The sequence below is a fragment of the Myotis brandtii genome, unplaced genomic scaffold (assembly GCF_000412655.1).
Source record: "Myotis brandtii unplaced genomic scaffold, ASM41265v1 scaffold609, whole genome shotgun sequence".
In the NCBI taxonomy this organism is placed as follows: domain Eukaryota; kingdom Metazoa; phylum Chordata; class Mammalia; order Chiroptera; family Vespertilionidae; genus Myotis; species Myotis brandtii.
In genome coordinates this window covers 44,542-58,861 of record NW_005370315.1, presented here as the reverse complement: position 1 = coordinate 58,861, position 14,320 = coordinate 44,542, and the positions used below count along the sequence as shown (strand labels likewise).

At 36.4% G+C, this 14,320-nt stretch overlaps 1 protein-coding gene across 1 annotated transcript in view; it reads right to left on the bottom strand.

Annotated features, from left to right (window-relative positions):
* The window catches only part of LOC102255650 (ephrin type-A receptor 3), a gene marked incomplete at its 5' end in the record, with an annotated part of 78,393 nt that overhangs the window by 57,956 nt on the left and 6,117 nt on the right, over positions 1–14,320 (bottom strand). Inside the window, 3 exons of the mRNA XM_014550628.1 lie at positions 5,317–5,442; positions 9,515–9,582; positions 10,251–10,353. Of these exons, the coding sequence (XP_014406114.1) occupies positions 5,317–5,442; positions 9,515–9,582; positions 10,251–10,353 (297 nt within the window). The remainder of the gene's footprint in view (positions 1–5,316; positions 5,443–9,514; positions 9,583–10,250; positions 10,354–14,320) is intronic.

The following is a 14,320-nucleotide window of genomic DNA, read 5'->3' as shown; positions in this document are numbered from 1 at the left end:
GCACCATTATGACAGACACCATGAACAACACAGATATAATGGTAAAGAAGGCAGATCTAATTTCTCCCCTTGAGGAAGTGCAGAGAAGATAGCAATAACTATAGCTAGAGTGTTCCATAGGATTATAGGGAGAATTAGGGGCAGAACTTGAGACCATTCATTGATACTTTTAAATCCAAGGGAATATGTGTTATAGACATATGAGTATTAGGAGGAGAAATTACGATGCAAATTAATTAAGAATTTAGAATTTGTAAGCAAGAGTAAGAATTTATTTCCTTGTACAGAAACGTAAGAACATTGTCGGAGCTCCAGTTACCTTTGTGTAAGTAGTCATTTTGAGCAAACCTTATAGGAAGCATTTATAATGAATTTTCATTTTCTGAAAGTTCAGCCATTATCATGAATCAACATGATGTAATACATTGTGTTTTAAATTTGGATGCCATCACTACTTATTCTAAGTGACAAGTCCCTTGTCAGATTATAAGCCAGACAGCACAGAGCTGTGGAACAGAGCATGGCTTCTGGAACTAAATTGTCTGCTGTGTAATTCTGCCATTGTCACTTATGAGCTATATGATTTTAAGTGAGTGTCTTAACCTCTCTGTGCCTTTTTCTCATTATCCTATATAATAAAAGGGTAATATGCAAATTGACCCTAACAGCAGAACAACTGGGAATGACTGGTCACTATGACACACACTGACCACCAGGGGGCAGACGCTTAATGCAGGAGCTGCCCCCTGGTGGTCATTGTGCTACCACACTGGGAGTTCTGCTCAGCCACAAGTCAGGCTGCCAGCTGCCAGCACAGCGGTGGTGGTGGGAGCCTCTCCCACCTCCTCAGTAGCACTAAGGATGTCTGACTGCAGCTTAGGCCTGCTCCCCGCAGGCAAGTGGACATCCCCCAAGGGCTGCCGGGCTGCCAGAGGGATGTCTGACTGACAGCTTAGGCCCAATCCCCCAGTCAGCGGGCCCAGCAGGTGGACATCCCCCGAGGGATCCCAGACTGTGAGAGGGCACATGCTGGGCTGAGGGACCCCCCCAAGTGCACAAATTGTGCACCGGGCCTCTAGTCTATAATATAAGAACAACAACTATGTCTCTAATAAGGTTTTTGTGCAGTTAAAGGAATTAATGTATGTAAAGAACTTAAGAGAGTAAACAGACACATAGTAAATGCTAAGTGTTAGTCACTATTTATCTGAGTTCAAACCTACCTTAAGAAGAATAAATTATGGATTTTTCTCTCAAGAGTTAGATCAAATTGAAGAATAAATATAAAAGTGCTTTTAACACTTCAAATACTGTTTAAATGTAAGAAGAGATGGTTGTGATGATGAGTGTGATAGCAAGATTAATGTCATATTGGATGAGTATTTGTAAAGGACAGCCTTTTGTAAAAGCACCCCTCACTAGGGAGACCAAAGGGAAGAGTTGGAATTTCAAGTGGACCACTTAGAGTTTCTTTCTATGTTCTCATTGGGATATCTGTACGTATACATCTACCTTCAAAATTCAGAAAATAGTGTTTCAGTAATGCTAATTTATAAAAATTACAAAATTTAGAAATGTGATTATTTCATCAGGTAGACATTAGAAATATTTATTTAATTCTCTTTAAAATAATTTTTAAAAAAACTCTTAAAATTTTAACAAAAACTAGGCAAATGCAATGTCTGACCTTTCTACTTAGCCCAGTTTTACCTGGCCATATTCAATTAACTTTTCACCTATAAGAAAGGAAATTTAGGTTCTGTTATTTCTATGTAAAAGCACAGTTACAGGAGGGCCACTTAAAAAGATACTGCTTGGTTTTTTTAATTCAATAAGTGCAGCACTATTTGTCTTTTGAAAGAAAGTGTGACTTATGAGAATGAAAATACTGTTCTGATTTAAGATGCACAATGCAAAATCGCTCAAAGTAAATTTTCTTACACTAATTTCATTTAAAATAGAGGAAAAATGTACTTTAAGTAGAATGACCCTCTGCACTAGCTTCAAAGCCCATTCTCCTTCTACTGTATTAATAAAAAATCATAATAAAAATACATAAGAAACAAGTTGGTATGTCAGCTAAGTACTATACACAAACTATCAAATTAATCCTCACAAAAATCTAGAAAAGGTGTATTGTGATCATCAATGTGTAGCATGGACTTTGAAGTTGAAAAGTACATATTTTCAATTTTGGTTTCCTAATTAATAGCTATGTGACCATGGACCATTCAAATGTTCACCTTTTGTTTCCTCATCTGGTGAAATTAAGATACCAATACTTATCTACAAGGCTAATAAAATGAAAGCTTAGCATAGACTATGAGTTAAATAAATATATTCTACCTTTAGGAAATTTCAGTATTTAATCTTTGAAATGATAGTTTGGGGAATAAAATTAGGAATTTCTGTTGTACCCATTTCTTTTTATAAAAATCTCTGACTGAAAATTAGAGAATTAGCCCCCAGCTATAGAGTCTTTCTGTATTTGTCATTGACTATGAACTTTCTGTCATTTACCAAGATATTCAACCCCTTTAACAAGAGAAGATAGTTGCTAATCAATTTAGCACAAATATTCTTCTTTTATGTACAACCTTATTTGTAAAAGTTAAAAAGGATGTAGAAACTGGGTAAGTGTATAGATGAAAAAAAGCTGGCCATAAGTAGATTGTTATTGTAGTTGCTGTGGAAATGGGTACATGATAGTTCATTATACTCTTGCACATTTTCATCTATTCTTGTAGATATTTAAAATTTTACAACAAAATATTTCAAAATCTTGATTTCAGAATTTATAATTGGTAATGCCGAGCCTTTTACACTGAGGTCTTCCAGGACAAGCATAACTGACCTTGAAGATATACCTATTTGCAAACAAAATAAGCATTTCTTTATTGCCATTAATGTGACAGATGACAATATTGACTGAATAATCCTGAAAATGGGGTGTATGTCTAATTTCTTTACAAATATGTTTGAAGAGAAAAAAAAAAAGAGGATCTGTCCTAATCTTTAATCAGGGACTATTGAGTTAGTATAAGTAGGCTTTTCCTTTATCTCATTTATCAGATACCATTTTTAATGAGTGTGCTTTGTCTCACACCACTGTGAAATAGATCTCTGGCTTTTGAATAGCATCTGCATATGCAAGCTTTACCTTATGAGGAGGGTCTCAGATTTCAATGCCCTAATGTGTCTGTCTGGCTTTCCGGACCTTGGCCGAGAAGAGTGGGTTTTTCCTCCTGCCAGTTGAGCACTCAAAGCACTTGTGTTGCATATGCTACTGCAGCTTCCATGATGGAGAAGACTGCACTCTCCTGGGGCAACATTCAACAATGATCAGAAGCCTCTGCACCATAGAGCAGTACAGGAAGCAGAACTGCACAAATGAAAGAGTGATCAATATAGAACTCTTGTAACTGGATTAGATGTATGGTGAATACGTTCATTCTTACATCTTCGTCTATGAAAAGAAGAAGTCACTCTAGTTTGCTTTTATGAATCACTAGCTGAATATTTTAATATGTACTATTGATTTCATAGAGAGGAAGGGAGAGGGAGCGATAGAGACATCTATGAGAGAACATCAATCAGCTTCCTCCTGCACGTCCTCCACCCAGGATCAGGCCCACAACGTGGGCATGTGCCCTGAGGAGGGATCAGACCTTCAAACTCCTGGTGCATGGGGAGATGCTTAACCAACTGGGCAACGCTGGCCAGGCATTAGATGAATATTTTAATATTGCCTACACATGTGACGTTTAAGATGATGCAACATTGAGCAAATTAGAAGATAATTTTTTACAATTTTATAATACATCATCTGTATATTGCACCACCTCAAATCTCCTTCTAGAAGAGAAAATTTAGTAAATTATCATTTTCTTTAGATAATGTGAATTACTCTGATTGTCCTGGATAATAGGAAATACTGCTTGAGTTGTAAATACTGCTTTGGTGTATAGAAAAAAACAAAACAGCATAGGACATTAGATGCCCATTTGTATAAAGAATCATCAGTCATAAATATACTACTACAGAAAATGTGTTCTTATGTATTATGGATAATTGAATAAGCTAATTTTTCAATCTTTTTATTTCCCACATCAAAATAACTAGTTTGTGAGGTTTTTTTTAGAGCAATATTGGAGAATGAGATGAGGGTGTAAACTATTAATGCACATTATTGTTTATTTTTATTTTGGAGTAGTAGTTTTGTTCAAATTCACACTGCATGTACTACAGATGTTCATATGCTATGTCTCAGTGTGTAAAATAGTTATTTAATAACTTTCTATAATTTTGTTAAAAATATGCAACAGCTGTTAATAATCACTCAAAGGGTATATATGAATTTATGGTATAGCAAAATTACTGATTAGAAAAAGAGATTTCTATATGAAAACAAGCCTTGACACAAATAAATTAATAGTTTATGAACTCACAGGCAACCATTAAAATGGAACACTTCACATTTAACTACTCAAACTAATTGTCGTGAAATTTGTGTTTTAGAATGTTTCACTTATGATATTATTTTGTGTTGTCTATTTTTTAAATTCTGAAGAGGATTCTAAAATTACCTTTTTTCTACAAATCCCAAATTCCACTTAGTAGGCTTAAAGTAAAACACACTTTATCCTGTTATCCCTATTTAGCTTAATGGTCTTTGTGACACATGATCAGCGTAGCCTTGGGAAGACTGAGCTGTTGCTGCTGCCGCCTCTGAAATTCAATAAATAAAAAGCTGGCCCGTGGTCTGTGAGTCTGTAGGTCTGGCACCTTTGAAATCATTACATTCCATTAAATACTCCATTTATTTGTTGCTTGCCTTTGATCATTAAGTCAGAAAATGTTCCTTTTCATAGCAATATACAGGTGGAGCAAAAGTGGGTTTACAATTGTTTGTATAAAAATAATAAAATGATTAATAATTATTAATACAAGAATAAACTTTGTGTTTCACATACTCACAATTGTAAACCTCTTTTGCCACACCCTATGATTAGGCCTGAGAACCTGAGTGATTTCAGGGACAATACTTTTTTTTTCCTTTTTGTAATCTTTATCTGAGGATGTTTACTGATTCTAGAGAGAGAGGAAGGGAGAGAGAGAAACATGCCGACCGGGGTTCTAACCACAACTTAGCTATGAGCCTTGACAGTGAGCTGAACCCACAACCTTTTTGGTGTACGTGACAATGCTCCAACCAACTGAGCCACCCGGCCAGGGCATCAGGGAGAAGTCTTATTCATAGTTGTAAACTTGTAACTGACATTGTAGGTTGGCAGTGATATTTCTGGTGGTAGTTACCTGCTCCAACAACTTTGTCAATGGATATGTTGGTGGCATCCAATTCCTTAGCAAACTCATGAACTGCTTGAGTAGGGTCTTCGTATGTATGTGGATCAACATAGGTTCTGAGACCTGGAAGTTTTACTGTTTAAGGGAAAGATGAAGAAATGTTATTGTAGCTAGGTTTAAAAACCTTGTTGCACAAATTTTATAACATTTTTGGTTAAAAACAATACCCATTATGATAAAATGCACCAAACCTCTAGTTTATTCTGAGATATCACAGAAATCAGCAGAGAGGTTGGACTAAGTACTGACAACTTAATAAAAAATATTCCCCATAATGAAATGTAAAGAGGAACCATAATGAGCTTCCTCTGTAAAAACACTAGAAGAAAAAAGGACATTGAAGGAGGGGATCTTAAGGAGAAGATGGTTCAAAATTGTGTAGGTTCAGTAATTTCATAGTAGCATTAGTGAGCGAACACCATCACCCTATAACACTTTTATGATTCTACAAACAGTAACCAAGTATCTATTACAATGCCTCATCTGACAATAAATAAAAGTATATAAAATATTTTCATAAGGTTGGATAAGTGCTGTAATACAGATAAATTAATTAAAGAATATAAAATGGTAACATTGGTAATATATATATATAATGATATTGTTTTAGCGAGGGACATGGTTGCTTAATGATGATATATTTTCTCATTGATCACACTAGAATATTAAATGATTATTTTATCCTAAAATAACAAAGAACATAAGACTTTATCTTTTCAAAAATCATTTTGTGATGAAAGAATGTTTTTGGCAAAATTGCAACTGAACATTCTGTGGGAGTCAAAAATGTCTTCGTGTCAGTGTGTATTGTGTACAGAAGAGGTGTGGGAACCGATGGCGGCAGCCATTCTGAGAAACGTCAGCACAGTGGGCATTAGACCGGTGCGTCCAGGATTGCAGCTTGGCTACAAAATGATCAGTTTGTGGACCTACAGGACAACTTCAGGAATTCCATGGTTACTCCATATACTTTTTGCTTCTGCAAAGCTTCCATAGAGGTTTAAGTAAAAAATTATAGACATAAAATTTATTTCCAAAAATGGTTACCAGAAGAGATGGGAGGTAAAACTCTATTTTCCTCACTACTTCTTCAGACGATTGTGAGATAGCAATATAGAAATGGGAGAGGGAGGGAGCAAATGGAGGACCTAGGAGAAGAAAGCTCTCAAATGCCTATCTCCAGTGCCTGTTATGTAGTAAGTGTCCCTAAATGTCATCATTAGTATTTTCACAATTATTACTATCACTGAGGTTTCCTGGATACAGAATTTGGGCTCAGAAATGCCCATTTCTTTTGAGCTCATAGATCAGTTTTCATACTTTGCCATTATTATAAACATTATTGCTTCCTATAAAAACAGACAGCAGAGTCACTCTTATAGTGGTCCATTATAATTTATTACTACACTAAAACTACTCCTAGCATTATCTGTACTAAAACACTTTACCCTTAAAACAAGCAAACATATTAAGTAAACCTATAATATCATGAGAAGAAAAGCTTTGGAGTAAGGAAAACAATAAAAGTAACCATAGACACTCTCAGAGATGTTAGGAAATAAAGCCTTGTGTCAGAATTTGTTTAAGTCAATTAGGTTACATTTTAATAAAGACTCACATCAAATGGAGGCTATGATTTATGATCAATCAGTTTTGCTTTTTCTCTAGTAATAATAATAGCAAGATAAGAAAATGGTAACATCAAAAGAAAACCTAGCTTTTTTTTCCAAGAAAAAAAAATTTAAAATAAGGTAAAAAAAAAATTATTCTGGTAAACGACTACAAATATCTTTCCCGTTTTAACTTAAGGACATAAACTTGTGAGAGATTTACTGACATCAGAATTTAAAAAGAAGATTATGAAATGAATGATCAGAAACAATGTCTCAAATATTATGACAGTGGATTTAAGAAGCCTTGCAATTGTGCTTTAGAGTGACCCTTCAATACCAAATAATCTGAAAATTAAATAATCATTCCCAAATAAAACCAACTGATTCATTCTGATTAATTAAAATGAAGTATATGGCTTTTCTATCCTCATGACATTTGGGGAAACAATATAAATATGCGCGCACACACACACACACACACACACACCCTCAAGTAAAATGACTTGCTCACTGTGGTAGTGTTGGCTGCTGACTTTTAACTGCTGACCCCAGAGATTCCAGGAATCAGGTGAGTCAGGATACAAGGCACATAATCCCCCCACACCAATAATTAAGGGCAACATACAGAGTAACTGGGCTGTGTCAAGCAAACCAGATAATAAACACATGCACACGTGTTAAGCTGCACTACTTTACAGCTCGTTCTGTGCAAACACAATAATTTACATTTCCATTTTACCAGCATGAGTTGCCCTAAGGATAGCAAAAACGTAGAAAGACTCAGTCAGAGAGGGCAATGGGACAGGATCTCAGGAGGTGAAACACATTACTTTCTTTTTGAAGCTATATTATGGGATTTGTAACAAGGGTAGGGGGAATAGTTCATAGCTCAAGCTTTTTAAGGTAATACCAATAAATGGTCTGAAATAAACCAGCTGTAGTATTAAGACGCAGAAAGTTTATGGCATGCATATAAGTTACTTTGTGCCCTTGCAGCTAGGATAAAATGCATTTCTTTTTTGTTTGTCTATCATAAAGATATTGTGCATTTGAAGAAAATCAAAGTTTCAACAAACTTTACCATAAAAACCAGCAGCTAAAACAGATCAGAGCGATAAAAGAGGCTACTTACAATTGGCTCACAGGAATATATCAATGCTCTAAATTCATGAGATTTATAATTCCCATATAAAGAACAAAATCAGTATGGTTTTGCTCTAAAAACAATATTTACATTGATTGTCCGACTCAAATTAAGAGCAACTTAATCCAAAGGAATGTAACTATTGTGAGTAACTTAAGCATGGCAATTTTCAGTGTTTTGAGAGACCAGGAAGAAAATCTAGACAAGTATCCTGTAATTTGTTCATGTACACTTTGAGGACTTTTGAGTTTGTAACCTAACTAATCTGAAATGATGAAATGTTGATATTAGAAAGGTAGTAGTTTGTGGGTTCTTTTTGTGAATTATTTTATAATGACAGCAATGAGGACAAAACAAACAATGCTCTCTGTAAACTCTGGTACTGTGTCAATATCGCGTCAATTTTCATTTGGAAATTTTTTTTTTCTTCAAACTACTCTATGCCTCTTGCATGTTAGCAACAGGTAATCAAGTTTTTACCTGAGTTACAACTAAAACTATAATTTTTAGATGCAAAGCCAATGACTGATAATGAAGTATCACACTGACTTAAAAATAATTTGGCAAGGCAATAGTGAATGCCAAAGAAAGGAATGTTTACAAAACTACACTAGTTATATTGAGATTATTTGAAACACATAAGCATGAGTATTGTCTCCATACTCATTCCCATGAGAATTAAGGCCACTGATTAGTAATTTCCACATTAAACTGAGCCATAGTCTGAAAAAGGAAAGACCTTGGGATGATTAGTTTCATCAGAAAAAAATAAAAATAAGTCTGTTTATTAGACATAAACACTTTGTTTCCTAAAAGAATATTTCTCTTAGAAAATATTTTTGCAAATATTAAATTGGTTGGTATTAAAATATGGGGGGAAAGGGCTGGCTTTCCTACTGATTGGATATCATGTAACTCCAAAATAAACAGTTTATTCTCCTGGTTGGCTGACAAAATGGAGTGAGGCATTTTACATAAACAGAGGTTGTTTCTATTTACCTGGCAGTTAGGACGGAAAAAAGGATCCTATTTATATTTTAGCAAAGGACTAGTAATAAGGAATTTGAAGATACGCTTTGCCTTTCAGCTACGCAAAGCTGACTACAGTTCTGACTCCCGTCATGTGCACTATTTGAATATAAACCACCGGTTACCCTTCGCTTTAGCTTAAATCTGCTTAAATCTGGCCATGCAAGAATTACTTGATGCAGAGGCATGCATTTTCTTCTCTGTTTAAAATAATTTTAATTTGCTCATTCCCCCCCTCCCCAACAAAAAAAATATACTACTTTTGAATTATCTTTGTCAGGAGAAAGTTACCCAATTATAAATGAACCACTGCCGAAACCGAAATGGTAAAACCAAAACACCATAACACTTTAAAACTTACAATGTCCATTCCCAAAATGAAGTCTTTTTTCATCTGTACCATGTTTTGACTTGTTATAGCCACAGAACCTAGAGGGAAATCGAGGGAAGAGAACACAGGAAGAAAATATACTTAAACAATTATCTATGCTCAGAATGTACAAAGCAGAAAATATAAAGCGTTTTTTCTTAAACAATTAAATGCTTTAGTGAAAGTTTAATGACTTTGTATTTCCTAAATCCTTTATAGAAAGCCCCTTGCCCAGGGGACCCTGGAAGCTGCCTAATGAGGAGATACGGAGAGCTGCTTCCCACTGTGCAGACCCCTTCAGTTGAATTTTTATAATGGCCTCAGAAGGTGTTTATAGCATTTTTTTTTAACAACTGCTGCTAGAATGAATGAAGGGTAAAGTCTCCATTGTTAGTGATTAATGCTGCTCTGGGTGAGAAAGTGTCAGGGAAATCTGGGGTGTATTTTAACAGTGAGGGGGGAAGTAAAACCTAGGAATGTGGTCAAAAGAGAGAGGAGACGGGGTGTGTATTGGAGAGTGAGGCCGGAAGTTAATGCAAAAAGGAAAACCAAAATTAAAGATGAGGAAACAGAAGGGAGAGGGGGAAAAAGAAAGATCTAGAATACAAATGGAGACATTCTGATTTGCTAACATACATTACTGAGCACACTTCAGGTTTTAGCAGCAATTGGGGGGAGCAAGCAAAGCAACAATAAAAGTAAGTTATAAAACAGACTGTGAACTCACCTTCCAATCAAAACGTAGGTGACGACTGTGAGGAGAATAATTGCTACCGCCGCTGAAATGGCAATCATTACCACTTGGCTATTTTCACCAGAGATAGAGAAAGCTGTGAGATTGAAGTGAAAAAAAAAATTAAAAGACCAGGCATTAACACATCATAACTAAAAGCTACATGGAAAATCTGATAAAGTCAGTCATATTTATTCTGCTTCCACCTGAAATATGGCTACTGTCTGGTATAATATAGAAGTAATTCTTAAGTGAGAATGAAAAAACAGACATTTACTACAATTTTGTGTGAAAATTTTAATTAATAAGATTAAATATTCTGTTTCAATAGCATTAATCAAATACTACTTGAGTGTCTACTGTGTGAAATGTGCTGGACTGCTTTTCTCTATCCTCAATGGCAAGAAATTCAATGGATACACCAGATAAATATCTTATGTTCAGCAGAGGAACAACATAGAGAACAGAAATGATTTCTCAGAATGAATTTTAAAAGCTTCCTAATTAAGCTAGTTTAGTCTCCAATACCTACATTTATTTGAAAGGTGATATAACAGCTGTCTTACAAGCCTCAACATATGCTGTTCCTCTCCCTGTATTCTCTATCTTTGCAAATGGCCCATCATTCATCTACTCACAGAGTGTTGGCAAAAGTCACCCAGGAGCAAATTCTGGCCAGCCATCAGTTTTGGTATAACTCAGGAGCTTAGAATGGTTTTACATTTTGTAAAGGTTGCAAAAAGTCAAAACCAGACAATTTTGTGACTTGAACATTTTATAAAATTTAAATGTTGGTGTCCATAAATAAAATTGTTTTGGACACATTCATTCATGTGTATTGTCTATGGCTGCTTTTATCCTATATAATAAAATCCTAATATGCAAATCAACCAAATGGCAGAATGACCAGTCGCTATGTGGCACAGTGACCACCAGGGGGCAGATGCTCAATGCAGGGCTTCCCCCTGGTGGTCAGTGTGCTCCCACAGCCGGGAGCACTGCTCAGCCAGAAGCTAGGCTCACTGCTGGCGAGCTCAGCATCAGTGGTGGGAGCCTCTCCCACCTCCACTGCAGGCAAGCAGTAAGGAGTGAGAGGTCCCGGACTGAGAGAGCCCCAAACTGGGAGATGGATGTCTGACTGCCAGCTTAGACCGGATCCCCGGGCCTCTAGTACTATAATAAATATCCCAGTAGAGTAGGAACAACAGAGACTATATATACACAAGGCCTAAAATATTTACTATCTAAGCCTTCACAGGAAGTTTACTGACCCTTGACCTAGACAAATGCTTTCTAGCTTTAATGTTCAAAAAAGCCACTCGAGTATCTTTTGGAAAATGCAGTTTCTATTTCAGGCTGGGGTGGGGACTGAGACTGCATTTCTTACGAGCTCCCAGTGATGCTGACGCAGGTGATGCAGACCACGTTTGGTAGCAAAGGTGTGGACCATAAGTATGAAGTCACCTTGTCCACTCTCTCTCCTGATGTTCTATATCCAATTCAACACAAAGCCCTTTAAGATATCTTAGTTTATGTCTTTCTCTTCTGGATTACAATTGGAAAGTCCTTATTAGTTTCTATTTTCATGTCTTTTTCTTTACCTGGTGACCAGACTACTCTTTCTAAACCATGAATTTGATTATGTCATTATAATGCATAAAATTTCTGCAGGGCTTTCGACTTTCAGGATAGAATGCAAATTCTGTAGCAGAAGATGTAAAGCTCATTAAGTCTGTCCCCTGTCTCAATCCCCAGCTTCGTCTGCTAGCAAACTCCATAAATGTCCTATTCTAGACTTTTTTAAATACACACAGTTCCATGAACAACCTTTTCAGTTGCACATACTTTAACCTACATTTCTTTTGTAGTAAATGCTGAATGTACAAATGAATGAATGAATGAATGATGTATAAAAGAGTTTAGAAGAGTAAATTTGGTTATCTGAATGCCATCACCTCTCCGAAAGCAAGCCAATATCTTATGCTCAGCCTGATCGAAATCTACATTTAGAAGGTTTCTCTAAAATAATGCAGTTATAGGACTGGTTAAATGATGCAAATAAAGAAACATGGCTGATGGCCTGGTAGAAGTTTTGCAAGCATTTGAAAAAGGAGCTCTGAGTCTGTAGGATGGCATGCACACTCCTAATATAAACTGTTGCCGCACTTTATTCTTTCCTACCAGCGGACTATTGTTTATACCACTGTGGCAGTCCTGGGAGTGCTTGCTTGGATCTCCCTGATGCCAAGCCTCAGCGGGCAGACGGCCTCCAGCTGCTGCACCTCCAGCATCCCCTGCAGCCACATGCACAGCACAAGCCGTGCTTCCCAGTGACTACACCTGACACGGGGACTGGAGTCAGCCCAGGTCTGCCCAATGCAGCGCCCTCCTTCACTCTGGGCGACCCATCAGATTGGTGAATCCCTCTGAACTGCCTTGCTGTCTAAGACTCCTCTTCCTCACCCTTCTCTTTCCCTCAGTTCTTCACAGATGGCTGAGCTACAGGAGGCGCTGCTTGCCCACTTCTGCTCCCGATTTTTTATCCGTTATCTGTGTTTCCCCATAAAAAGCTCTCATACTTCTATCTTAACATCTGCTTCCTAAACACCTGGACTGATATATCCTACCCATTAGCTATAGATATGTGAATAATTTGTAAAATAACTTAACTTAGTGATTCAATAATGCTCTATAAACATATACTATTAACTCTACCTCGTGCTTTTTATTTTGTACACTGTTATAACTTACAGAGAGCAGCAAGTTCTGAATTATTTGGTAAATTTTAGTCAGTTTTAAAAATAAGGGTTGCAAAACTGGAAGGGGAAAATGATAGAAGAAAGAAGTCGCTGTTGTTCTGTCCAATACAGGATTAAACTAGGACTTCTCTACCATTTCCACCAGCTCTCAATATCTATGAATCCCTGAGACATATAAAATCAGATCATTGTTTGTTACTGAAATGAGCAAACATTTGAATGCATAAAGTGATTAAATTTGTGTTATTGAGTTGTTTAATAATTTTACGTGGCATGCTGTTAAAACTAATATTACATGTCTTAGAAATTCAATTTAAATATGTTTTCTCACAAGCAAACTGCTCTCCTTGCTTCAAGTAGCATTGTGTTGATTTCTCTCCCTGAAATCGAGTGGTTGTGAGCTCACTCTCCTGACCCAGAACACCTGAATTTGTACTTAATTGCTGTGTGACATAATGTGATCTTGTGAGGATTAAATGAGTAATAAAGTAAAACACTTATGTAGAACAGTCCCAAGCACATAGCAAGTGCTTAGTAAATGTTACATATGTTTAGTATTGCATTTCCCCAGTGAAAGCTGGGCAAAAGTACTCTCTTCTACAAAATTACATATGAATGTCTAATGTTGGTATATAAGAATTCTCTATGTAATGATCCCACTCTACCTTTGTCAGGCTGCCTTAATAATAGGGTCCCAGAGATTAAAGTTGCTGCAGGTGAATGTATTAAAAATAACAAAAAGGAGGCGGGAAGCACTCAGGAGTAATAATTAAATTCTCCCCAGGGCTCATCTTCGATAGTAATGTTCATGGAATCCTCCAATTCCAAAACTCAGTTTTATTCCACATATTTTTGCTTTTAAAATGCCTTGGATGCTCAAATTATGCACTGCTATTTAAACATAACACACACAAATACTCTCACACACACACACCACCTACTATACCAGGAACATTTGTAAGTACTTTACAAATAATGATTAATTCAATCACCATAGACGCCTTATTGAGGATACAGGTTCTGCCCACTGAGGATTTTCAGACAGATGGACTGTCTGTTTTCCCAAACATGTTGGCACTTCCTGCTTTTGTGGACGTTGCCTTTATCTAGGAAAGTCCATTGACTCTGATACTTCCTATGCTTTCTGTGTCTTAGTTTAAGATCCTTTTCTTAGTATGTAAACTAGCAGGGCTGAATCAGTAGAAGTTCACAATCTGGAGGTTGTAGGGTCATTGACTGCACTTATTAGCCATGCAACCTCAGGAAAAACATAAATTCTCTGTCATAGACAGTGTATAAAAAGAA